Raw genomic sequence first — 13163 nt, 5'->3', positions numbered from 1 at the left:
TCTGATATTACAAGTTGTGGCTGGTTTTATATTAGCAGAAGTCTTTGTTGTAGCGAATTGAAAGTCTATAATCAGTCTCTTCTCTTTAACAATAAGCTGCAGTATAATGCAGAGAGATCCAAATGTAAGACGACATAAACAAATCTTGTATTAACAGTTTATGTTGGATTTCGTCCTTGAATGTTCTCTGCCATTGTAGAAAGTTTTTCTAACCCGTCTAATAATCCGTCTGTTGAAACTGTTATATTACCCTGTTTCCCTGAAAATAAGACATCCCCTGAAAATAAGACATATCATGATTTTTCCAGAATTTTTGAGGATGCAAAATGATTTTTCAGGCTTTTTGAGGATGCTTGAAATATAAGCCCTACTCCAAAATTAAGCCCTGCTAACAGTTAATTAAAAAAGTCAATTTAAATAGTGTTCAGGCAGCTATACATGTAAAAAAGTTAAACCTTTTTGAACAAAAATTTATAAGACACTGTCTTATTTTCGGGGAAACACGGTAGTAGTAGTACTAATATCAAGAAGAAGACTAGATATATGCTGAAGTGCTGGTCATAGGGTTAGCTCCCGTTGTATCAATAGTAGCTCTGCTTGTTGTTGTAGAGTGGCAATCATATTAATTAGCAATTAGCACTTTTGTGGCAAAAATATCAGATACTAATAAAAAGAAATAACTAACAAAACCTACAATATATAGCTCTAATGTTGCATCTTGTACTCGGAGGGTCACACCAGAAGTGAAGAACCAAACAGATAGATTGTTGATTCCAAAGTCATGTGATGATCTACAGACAGCAGTTCCCCCAAACTTTTTGTTAATATATGAAGCAGCAGAGAAGGTAATTGCTGTATTTTATCTACTAGACATGTCATACTGTTTAATTGGTGTTATCTGCTGTTATAATACAATTTCAGAGAAATATAGGTGTTCTCCACTGAGAAAATCCACTGCGACTGCATACGGCTCGGGGAAATGAAAGCACTACAAACTCTGTATGTTATGAAAAATGCGCTCCTATGTTCAATCATTTTAACTCACTGCTGATTGAGGGGGTCACATAAAGAAAGGGTTAATAGTTATTTCAATAGGAGCTAATGTACATGTTTAATAAAGTGCATGAGCTGCATTCATTTGTTTGTTCTTATCCATCTATCTATGTCATATCTATCTATCCCACATCTATCTATCTATCTATCTATCTATCTATCTATCTATCTATCTACTATCTATCTATATCATATCTATCTATCTGTCTATGTAATATCTATCTATCCCACATATATCTATCTATCTATCTATCTATCTATCTATCTATCTATCTATCTATCTATCTATCTATCTCATATCTATCTATCTATCTATCTATCTCATATCTATCTCCTATCTATCTATCTATCTATCTCATATCTATCTATCTATCTATCTATCTATCTATCTATGTAATATCTATCTATCTCACATCTATCTCTCTCTCATATCTATCTTTCTATCTATATATTTCATATCTATCTATCTATCTATCTATCTATCTATCTATCTATCTATCTATCTATCTATCTATCTATCTATCTATCTCACATCCGTCTATCTATCTGTCTCATATCTATCCATCTCATATCTGTTTATCTATCTTATATCTATCGATCTATCTATCTATCTATCTATCTATCTCATATCTATCTATCTATCTATCTTCCATCTATCTATCTATCTATCTATCTATCTATCGATCTATCTCATATCTATCTATCTATCTCATATCTATCTATCTCATATCAATCTATCTATCTATGCATCTCATCTATCTATCTATCTATCTATGCATCTCATCTATCTATCTATCTATCTATCTATCTATCTATCTATCTATCTATCTATCTATCTATCTCATATCTATCTATCTCATATCTATCTATCTATCTCATATCAATCTATCTATCTATGCATCTCATCTATCTATCTATCTATCTATCTCATATCTGTCTATCTCATATATATCTATCTTACCATATATCTCTGTCATATCTATTTATCTATCTATCTATCTATCTATCTATCTATCTATCTATCTATCTATCTCATATCTGTCTATCTCATATATATCTATCTTACTATATATCTCTGTCATATCTATTTATCTATCTATCTATCTATCTATCTCATATCTATCTATCTATCTATCTATCTCATATCTATCTATCTATCTCATATCTATCTATCTCATATCTATCTCATATCTATCTATCTATCTATCTATCTATCTATCTATCTATCTATCTATCTATCTATCTATCCATCTATTATCTATCTATCTATCTCATATCTATCTATCTATCTATCTATCTATCTCATATCTATCTATCTATCTATCTATCTATCTATCTATCCATCTATTATCTATCTATCTCCTATCTATCTCATATCTATCTATCTATCTATCTATCTATCTATCTATCTCATATCTATCTATCTATCTCATTTCTATCTCATATCTATCTATCTATCTATCTATCTATCTATCTATCTATCTATCTATCTATCTATCTATCTATCTATCTATCTATCTATCTATCTCATATCTATCTAATTAAGCTGCAAGCCAGTATTCAATTGCCTTATAAGGAAAAAAATGTGTATTTATTTTTTTACCTGTACCTCATTAATAATGGCTATTTTAAAGCTCATTCATACTAATGTTTTCATTTCCGTTCTGCTGTTCCATCATGGGATTAGCGAAACGAGAAGGAAATGTGTCCGTTTTCAAGCCCATAGAAATGTACTGAAGCAGAGGGTCCTCAGCTTCAATCCATCTCTGTATTTGTATTCTCCATTCTGTTTCCTACACTGGATAAAAGGCACAGACTGCTATGGTTTCCAGTTATGGAAACAGAATACAGATGGATCCTTTCCTTATTGCATTGTACTCAATGGGGGGCAGATGGAACTTGAAGACAATCCGTTTCTCATTTTTAGTTTTCAGTCTGGGGTGGTGGTGGTGCACCTTCAATGAATGTGGCTCAGTGGTTAGCACCATTGCCTTGCAATATTGGGATCCTTGGTTCAAATATCATCAAGGGCGACATCAACTTTGAAAAATTCCATACGACCATAATAAACACAAAGGACACATAAAAAGCCGATCACAGGCAGACATCACCTATGAAGTCAATGGAAGCTGCACGATCCGCGGCCCATGGATTCCGCGGAACAGCAGAAGTTAAAAAAAAAAACTGTATTACGCCAGCACTTCCACACAAATCTGCAAAAAAAAGAAGACCCGGACAGGAACGCAGGGACTTTAGCCGCAGGCAAGGTTGGATTCTGCTACAGGCTTCTGCATGCAGGATCCAACCTGCCCGTGGACATGAGGCCTTAGTCAGGCTTGAAGATACAATTGCAGTACTGCAAGGCAGCAGCGTTAATAACTGAGCCACCATACTTGTGTTTTCATTTTCAGAGAACTAGAAGAGCAAAAATTAACACAAAGAGAACATAAAACCCAATGCAGGCATCATTCTTGGTCATATTTGAACCTATAATTCCAACACTGCAAGGTAGTAGTGCTAATGACTGAGCCACCCCACGTCAGAGAACTAGAAGAGCAAGGAAAATAACCACAAAATGAACATAAAAGCCAATACAGACATCACCGTTGGTCAGATGTTGGCTTAGTTATTACCTTGCTGTGCTGGGTTCCTAGGTTCAAATTTCACCAAAGGTAACATCTGCAAAACTTTGCCTTTTCTTTTTTGTGTTTCCCGTTCTCCTCCAGAGAAGAAGCAACAAGCCTGGTGGTTCATTCCTTAGAATTGTTGGTGTGGTAGGTTCAAATCTGAGCACAGATGATTGCTGTATGCAGTTTTTCAAAGTTAATGTTGCCCTTGTTGAGATATAGAACCTAGAACCCCCGCAATGCAAGGCAACTGTGCTAACCACTGAGCCACCGGCACTTAAAGGGGTTCTGTCATTAGAAAAACAATCAATACTTACCTATTCCTCCATCAGTCTTCTTACTAGATCTTCTCCTCCCCGATCTTCTCCTGGCTCCTCCAGTACCCCGAGTCACGTCACCCCCAACTGGCCGGTCTTTCTATGACGTTACGTAAATTCATGGCATTCTGCTTCCTGCAGGTCAGTGTACCCAGTCACTAGTGACATAGCATTCACTGCCTAGCAGGGAATGCTGAATCCTATGCCGGGCCATTGCCGAGACTGTGCGTGCGCGCTGTCTCGCTGGGAGTGTTCATATACTATTGCCATGAAACGTTGCGCATGCGCAGTCTCGGGGATAGCCCAGCGTAGGATTCGGCATTCCCTGCTAGTGACATAATGCAGAGAATGTACGCTGCATAACAGGAAGAAGAGGATCCGACCATCTGGAGGTGGGGTGACCCGGGGGACTAGAGGAGGCAGGAGAAGACCGGGGAGAAGAAGATCGGATAAGAAGGCTGCCTGGGGAGGAATAGGTAAGTATAGAATTTTTTTTCGAGTGTCAAAACCTCTTTTAACGCTAAAACCAGATGTGAGTGGAAATCTTACAGATACTTTCCATTTCTTTTCTATTTTTAATAAATTTGCACCATCGATAAAACACTACTGTGGACATAGCCTCAGGAATCTCTAAGAATACAGAAAATGTTGCTGTCCGGCATTTGTGTAAAAATATATACTTTCAAAGAGGAAACGTCTTAGTTTTTATATAGTTGTCTTTATGGAGCTTCCAAACCACACACACACTTACATCTGTAAGTCCAATGCTGCTGACAATACGTCCTACATCAAGAAGGAAATCCAAGCCTTTTATTACAACTGCCTTCATCGCAGAGGAAGTCGTCAAATGATAGCAGGCCTATTTCTTTCATTAGTATGTATGAACTATTTACCATAACAAAGCTTTCACATACTTATTTCTGAAAACAGCTGAAAAACCTCGAACAATATCTGAAATTTCTGGCCTCATGTGCCTACCCTCTTCTCTTTGTGATGTTCTCCTGGTTTTAGCAGGAAAGGGTCAGGGAGGGCAGAGACGTTGGCAGTAAAAAGGACAGCCTTTGTGTTATGTGGTTTAGGGAAGAAAGAATAGGCTTAGAGGGGAGTTTTGTAACATAGGGATTTTACTTAACCTCATTAGTTCCAGATGGGCCCCAATACAGTGACAATTCTCTCCATAGTAAGTATTGGTTAATATTACAAAATAACTGGCTGTGTATCAGGAAACCATTTCTGGATGTTTATTTATGTGCGCTTTAGCTATACTCATTGAAATCTTGATGGATGGAGAAACCCGAAATGCAGTTCCACCCAGTAATTCTATACTTCTGCCTTCTTCTCCAACTCGCACATATGTTATGACTTCTAGTCTATCATCCCATTGTTTGTATGTCTGAAACTTGTCAAACAGTATTCTAAAGTAACTCGTCAAAGTCATGCTGCTAAAACCAGGACTAACCGTTTAGTGCAGTATTAATACTTTAATGTAGCCTGCAGAATGTATCTTTGCCATCTGTCTATAAAAAAAAGTTTACAAGTTATTATCTATCTAATACAGGGAGTATTGCATGTCTATATTAACCATATGATTGGTCAGTACTGTTTTCATGTTTAATGTAAGACCTTAATAGTGTCAACAACTTATATATCTCATTTTTATATATTAGAGCACTTCCTATAAGGCATTCGTAGTTGAATGGCAATTATTATACATTCACACAAACCTCTTCAAAACTACTCCCTGTTCAACAGTCTACTCAATCCTTCAATTTACTTTGATATATAGTTGATCTACAGCATATTGACAAATAGTGAGGATTTTATTGTCAATTGAATGTATCTACATGGAAATTTTATTATATAATATATATAATATAATATTATTATTATATATTTTTTTTCTCAGCGTGGTTATTAAATAAAAGACTACAAAGAATGGTTCCCGTTTTCACTCATTCTCTATTAGCATTTTAAACTAAGTGGACATGTGTCAGGGCAATTCTTAGGAAACGACATGACAAAACGACACGGACAATACCTTCACACTAAAACATGTCCGTTTTCTATAATGAATAAACATGCGTTTCCTGAAGAGTTTCAACAAGCTGTCTTCACAAACCGAGACTTTGTAGGTCACTTCTAGTTTTCCAAAAGTATAAAGGATAATAATTGCTTTTCACCCAGTGTAAGAGTTCCTATTGTTAGGTGGTTTGATACAGAGGTAAACTTACTCCAGTCTACCATTGTTACTTTTCAGTTATCTTCCTGTTCTAAAAAAAAAGCCAAAGAGCGGACATGAATGAACACAAGCACCTGTATACAGTTCTTTTCAGGGTATGTTGTGAAGGAGCCTGTGTCCCAGCTCAAGGAAATTAGTACAATGAATGGAAATCTGCTCCTTGGATCTATGGCTTGCAAATCCAAGTTTTTGCCTTTTTTAGATACACACTATGTAGAGTAGTGCTATGTTTAATGTTTGTTAGTAATCAAGAACTGGTAAGACTCGCAGATGCATATCTTGTCTAGGCCTAAAGTATTTACAAATATACAGCAATGTGATGAACAACAAAAATGTCATATGCTAAATATGACTATTTATAACATTAAGTGAGATAGATAGATATTAGATGGATAGATAGATAGATAGATAGATAGATAGATAGATAGATAGATAGATAGATAGGAGATAGATAGATAGATAGATAGATAGAGATAGATAGATATAAGATTGATAGATAGATAGATAGATAGATAGATAGATAGATAGATAGATAGATATACGATGGATAGATAGAAGATAGATAGATATTAGATGGATAGATAGATATAGATATAAGATGAATAGATAGAAGATAGATAGATAGATAAATAGATATGAGATAGATAGATAGATAAATAGATATAAGATAGATAGATAGATAGATAAATAGATATGAGATAGATAGATAAATAGATATGAGATAGATAGATAAATAGATATGAGATAGATAGATATAAGATGGATAGATAGAAGATAGATAGATATTAGATGGATAGATAGATAGATATAGATATAAGATGGATAGATAGAAGATAGATAGATATTAGATGGATAGATAGATACAGATATAAGATGGATAGATAGAAGATAGATAGATAGATATGAGATAGATAGATAGATAGATAGATAGATATGAGATAGATAGATAGATAGATAGATAGATAGATAGATAGGAGATAGATAGATAGCTATAGCAAATATGAGTAATAAATTCTACCAACATATGCCTCTATTCTAAGCTACTAGTAATATCCGTCCTTCGACATCAACCAAAATGCCATGCAATCCAATGACTCTACGACTATTGGTGAAGCAATTATATAGTGAGACAACCCAAGTTCTAAAGGTTCTCCCAAGTCTTTATAGTACTTACAACATACAGTAATGGTCTGACATTGACGGCGGAGGTACTACCTGAGATGATACTTTTTTCAAAATAACCAAATACAGCCAAAAAAAAAGTATTTTGCAAACCTGAAGACATTGCTATTAAGTCAATCCCATAGTTACACGAGCAAGGAAACTTTTCTATGAAGACAATTACTTGCTTCAGAATGGAACAGAAGACATTTATTTTAGTTGTCTGGGATGACAAATTGTCTCTCCATACAAGTCACACCACAGCAATCATGTCCTTATTTTCAACCGCTATAGCAATAGATGACAAATTTCCAAATTAGATATAGATATACTGTGAATTTATCTGAAGATGCGAACGTGATATTATAATATTAGACGGAATAGAAGACTGGGTTTTTTTCAACAATCTATGTTTTTTTTAATAAAAATGTGTTTCAAGTTGCCAGTTTCGGATGATAATTACAAAGTATGAAGATTATCAATCTTAGCCAGTACAATATGTATATTATTATAGCCCACATCTATCTCCTATCTATCTATCTATCTATCTATCTATCTATCTATCTATCTATCTATCTATCTATCTATCTATCTCATATCTATCTATCTCCTATCTATCTCATATCTATCTATCTATCTATCTATCTATCTATCTCATATCTATCTATCTATCTATCTATCTATCTATCTATCTATCTATCCCACTGTGTTAAGAGCCACAGTACTTCCTAGTATAGTCAACTAAACAGGTCTGAAAGGCCGTTCATTCTACAGTGCATAAGAGAAAAAATCCTTATAGGCCGTAAATTATTATACACCATGAACTACTATATTTCTGATACCCATTGGTTTCCAATGAACTCTGATGCTCCCTACAAAGACCAATGTTTCCATCAACATAATTGTTGATTAGAACTGTAATATTCTGAATAGTATTTATAAAATATATTAGTAAAATCAAATATTTTATGAATTTTGATGTCCTGTATGGATTTGGCCTACAAAAAGTGCAGAAAAACAGATTATTAAAAACTTCAGAGCATTTGCTTTTATTCTTCATATCGCATTTACATCAAGTTGTATTCTTTGCTATCGAAAATTGGAAAGTTCACATATACGGCATTTCGTATTGGGCTAGAATAAACTTTAAAGGGATTGTCTGATGCTATCAGGCAATAGTAAAAGGAAAGCAGTGAAAAGGACAGAATATATGATATGATAATATAGCACCAATATACCAAACACAACAATATAATAGCATCATAATGGCTTTTATGTGGAACCTCATCCATATTTTGGTTACAACACAATAGCCAGTATATATTCTTAGTCCCTCTCATGCTTTAATGTGAGTTCTCCAGGCGGGTAAATGTTAGGTAACTGTATATCATGATTTCACCATATGACTTGGAAATAGAGAAGTCATATAATACATTTCATGGTAACCATTGTGACAATCGGAACCATGTTTAATGACACGTAAGCTTTAGGCCTACAGATGATGAATACTGAACAGACTGATACAGTAAAGCACAGAACAGCGAAGTGATAATAGTATATATGCAAATGTGAGTAGGATATACATTATAAAATGCAGTTCATTTATTAATCTTTACTAACCAAAATTCAACTTTCATCACATTTTTCTCACAACTGTGATGCGCATGGTCAAAGGAAAATGAATGTAATGCCATGTACAGCACCCTAGAAATACTAATCTAATAAAGTCAGGGACCTCGATAGCTCTTGACTCATTTCCAAGGCTCAAGAAGCAACTTCCTAACAAGACATCAGCATAAACCCTGCAGCACTGCTGTGACCCAAGAGTCAACTCCATCCTCATCTCCGCCACAATATTATCAGGACTGCACAGCATGAGATTACTTTGGTGTTCTTGACCATGGACAGTGGCTGTACAAGCAAAGCTAGACATGCAGGGCTTGTTTCTTTTCAGATCATGATCATTTCCCTCAAAAATAAATAAATAAATAAACATATATGTATATATATATATATATATATATATATATATATATATATATATATATATATATATATATATTCATTCACAAAATAAGTGATGATAGGTAATAATAATAGGTGAATGAGATCAGTACTTGCAGCCTCGGGGATCCTAGACATGCACAATTACATAATGAAATAGACTTTATGCATGTATACATTCATGTCTTCATGATTGTGTAGCAATATATCTACAGTATTTCCAGTTGCAGAGAAAAAGGATCTTGGAGGGCTACTTGATATATAGCAAAAGCAATCCATGTCTTAACCAATATAACTGTATTACTGGTAAACTGAAACAAGGTAATAAAAAAAAGTTGGTAAACCCTGGATGGATACATTCCTTAGACTTTAAGACATTTCCCTTCTTTGAGGAAGGAGGTGCTTCTATAAAGAAGCTACCGAGTATATACAGCACATTCAAAGGTAAACATAGCAGCCTTAGTAATTCAGTTTTAATATAATGTTACTATATTTATTCTTATTGTCTATACTATGTATCAAGCTAAAGCAAATTAGACATCAAAGTTGGTTATTTTCTGCTGCACCTGATACATAGTAACATTGAATGTCTTCTCCATCACTACAGCATAAAACACCAAACCCTGAATCTCAGTGTGGAGCTCATATAATCAGTGATCCTTGTATACTGCGCTGTATATATTCAGTACACTGTATTTTAATGGTGATAGTCAGCTCCTGTGTCTTACATGCCTCTGCTCTAGCATCCCTGTAACTAATGTCGGGATGTCGCACAGTTTGCTTGGACTGCAATATAAGGTTCGCTTTATTTACCTTCATTACTTGGGCTGGAGAAGGTCCTGGAGATGCAGCAGCAGGTAATAAGCCATATCCAAAGAGTTAAATGGGAGCCAAATCCAGAATCCACAGCCCAGGAACATCCAGTGATAGAGCAGGACAGTCCAGCAGCAGACCTGGCACGAAGCATCTTCTCCCACCAGTGGCAATCCTGGAGCAGAAGACCTCTTCCCTAGATGCCCTTCTAGATCCAGGAGATCCAGGAGCTGATGAAGAACTTGTCCCTTCCCCTCTTCTCGGGATGTGATCAGGTGTAAGGCTTTCTCTCCTTCCTCCTCTCCTACAAATAACCCTGATGTGCCTCCTTCTTCTCTCCTCCTCTTCTCCACTTTGATGTGGACGCGTGTGTGATGATGATGATGATGATGATGATGAAGGCTCACAAGAGCAGGATGATGGGGGATGTGACAAGAGCAGCCCCCACACACACTTTTCTTTTCCTCACCAAAAAGTCAGGATGGGAAGGAAAAAGAGGAGGTGAGGTGAATGGGAGGGGGATAAGCAGATCTTACAAGGCTGGGGGATTGCAACTAGCAATGATGTCCACATTAAAGGCTGGCAGATAGGGAGTATAAGGCAGGGAGATCCTGACAAGCATTGAGGTGGTAGAGGGCAGACTTGTGTGAGAAATAGCTAGATGTGCAGGGAGAGGAGGAATGGATGGCAAGAAGGAAACATCCAGCAGATAGCTCAGTGCCAGGACTCTCTACATTGCCCTCAGTTCTGCTGCCAGGGACACTGTGTAGACATCCTGCTTTGTAGGGAGGAAGGGATGGAGTCAGTGTGAAGTTGGGAGGCAAGCTCTGTCCACAGCAGCATCACAGGATGGAGGAGAATGCCATGCTGCCTCTGATGCCAGGGTGTCTGCTGCCAGCAGGGTACACACAGCTCCTGCTGCTGAGCAAGAGATGCAAACACTGTGCTCTCTGCTAGACACACGCTTCTACTATTGCCTACAGGATCTACAATATGCACTACAATGCATTGCTCAGCCTGACACCAACAATACCACTAAAGGAGGAAAGGATCTGCTTTATATCTCTTGTGTTGTCAACCTTAATGGAATATCAAGAGTTCCTTCTGAGCTGCTGCTATGTGATGCTGAGCACTCATCAGTGTATCATCCCTGCAAATGTACTGGTGCAATTCAATATTAACTTGTAGTGGCAGGGGGTCAGGATTCTCCTGTATTAAAATATGGTAGGAATACTGCTTTGTTTAACCCCTTAGTGACGAGCCTATTCTGTGCCTTTAAAGACCAAGCGATCTTTATTGTAGCATTGCAAGAGGGTTGACATACCATAGGGGGGGGGGGGGGGGGGGAGGAGTTGCATGTTTTAATAGCACTACTCTGGGGTACATATAATAGATTGCATGACTTATTATTAAATTTTTCTTTTATGGGGTGGGGGTTAGAAGAGAACCTCCAGAAATTCCAAAATTGTTTTTGGGCTTTGTTTTTGTAGTGTTCAGTAAAAATAATAGCTTATTTTTTTTCTTCTAATGAGCATGATCACTGTGATACCAAGTTTATATATATATATATATATATATATATATATATATATATATATATATATATAATTTTTACTTCTTTTGCATGATAAAAACATGTTTTTGAAGAATAACATTTGAATCTGCATCGTCACATTCTAAGGGCTTATTCACACAAGCGTATATCGGCCGGCGTTTTCATGGCCTGCCGATATATATGCTACCATCTGATGCATTGGGTTCCAATGCATCAAATCACACAGGAGTATTCCCGCGGTGTAAAAGCGCCAAGCCACTGCCATAGACTTCTATGGGAGCCAATGACAGCAGCTGGAGAAGGGAGGAGGGAGGGAGTTTAGCAGCGTGACTGCTAAACTCCCTCCCCCTTCTCTCCTCCTCTCTCCTCCCCTCTGGCTGTTTGCAATGGAAAGGGCTAGCCATGGACAAGAGGTGGGAGCTTAGCTCTGCCCCCTCCCATTGCAAACAGCCTGAGGGGAGGAGAGAGGAGGTGATACGGCGAGTAGGAGGGAAGGGGGAGACAGCTCAGCAGAGCTAAGCTGTCTTTACCCACCCAACGGCATATACGCCGAGCCCGTGCATCACATGGTAGCGTATATCAGCTTGCCGTGAAAATGCCGGTCGGTATACGCTTATATGAATAAGCCCTAAGATCCATATCATTTTTTTTTCCAGTAAGGGTGCTTACCCACTAGCGATTTTTTTTCTTGCGCTGCGAGAGCGAGTGATATCGCTAAATGCTTTCAATGGGGCTGGCAGCAGCAGCGCCAGCCCCATTGAAAATATAGGGAGTATGTCGCGGATGCTATCCCATTGCTTTCAATAGGGTCAGAGCTGCTGCGTCCCCATTGAAAACAGTGGGTTGCAGGCAACCCCCACAGAAATGATTTTCGGGGAAGGGCTTGAAATATAAGCTCTTCACTGAAAATCATCCCTAGCTGTAAAAAAATTTAAAAAAAAATTATACTCATCTAGAAGAACCATCTAGCTCTTCTCTCCGGCCCCGGCAGTCATCTTTTGCCCCCAGAAAGCGCTGGTCTCATTGGCTGAGCACTCAGCCAATCAAAGGCAGCGCTCAGTCATGCAATGAATGGTTGCAGGCAACCCCTACTGTTTCCTTCGATGAATGGCTGAGCACTGCCTGTGATTAGCTAAGCGCTGTGACCAATCACAGGCAGCGCTCAGCTGTCATTTAATGGCTGAGTGCTGCCTGCGATTGTCTGAGTGCTCAGCCAATGAGACCAGCGCTTTCTGGGGGCCGGGATTTTTAAATTCCCAGCCACCAGAAGACAGAAGGCAACTGCCGGAATTTTAGACACGCAAAAAATCACATCTTCAAAAGATAGGACTCGCATCGCTACAATGCACGCATCTAAGGTCTGTGCTGCGTGAAAAGATAGGACCGGACCTATC

At 37.5% G+C, this 13163-nt stretch overlaps 1 protein-coding gene across 3 annotated transcripts in view; it reads right to left on the bottom strand.

Moving 5' to 3' along the window:
- EPHA5 (EPH receptor A5) overlaps positions 1-10453 on the bottom strand; it is a 450721-nt gene extending 440268 nt beyond the window's left edge. For all 3 annotated transcript variants that reach the window (XM_066574297.1, XM_066574298.1, XM_066574299.1), the window contains exon 1: positions 10215-10453. In XM_066574297.1, coding sequence (XP_066430394.1) covers positions 10215-10368 — 154 coding nt within the window. In that variant the 5' untranslated portion in view covers positions 10369-10453. The remainder of the gene's footprint in view (positions 1-10214) is intronic.
- Between the last annotated feature and the right edge of the window lie 2710 nt (positions 10454-13163).

The sequence above is a fragment of the Eleutherodactylus coqui genome, chromosome 7 (genome assembly GCF_035609145.1).
Source record: "Eleutherodactylus coqui strain aEleCoq1 chromosome 7, aEleCoq1.hap1, whole genome shotgun sequence".
Classification (NCBI taxonomy): domain Eukaryota; kingdom Metazoa; phylum Chordata; class Amphibia; order Anura; family Eleutherodactylidae; genus Eleutherodactylus; species Eleutherodactylus coqui.
This window is presented reverse-complemented; position numbering and strand designations above follow the sequence as displayed.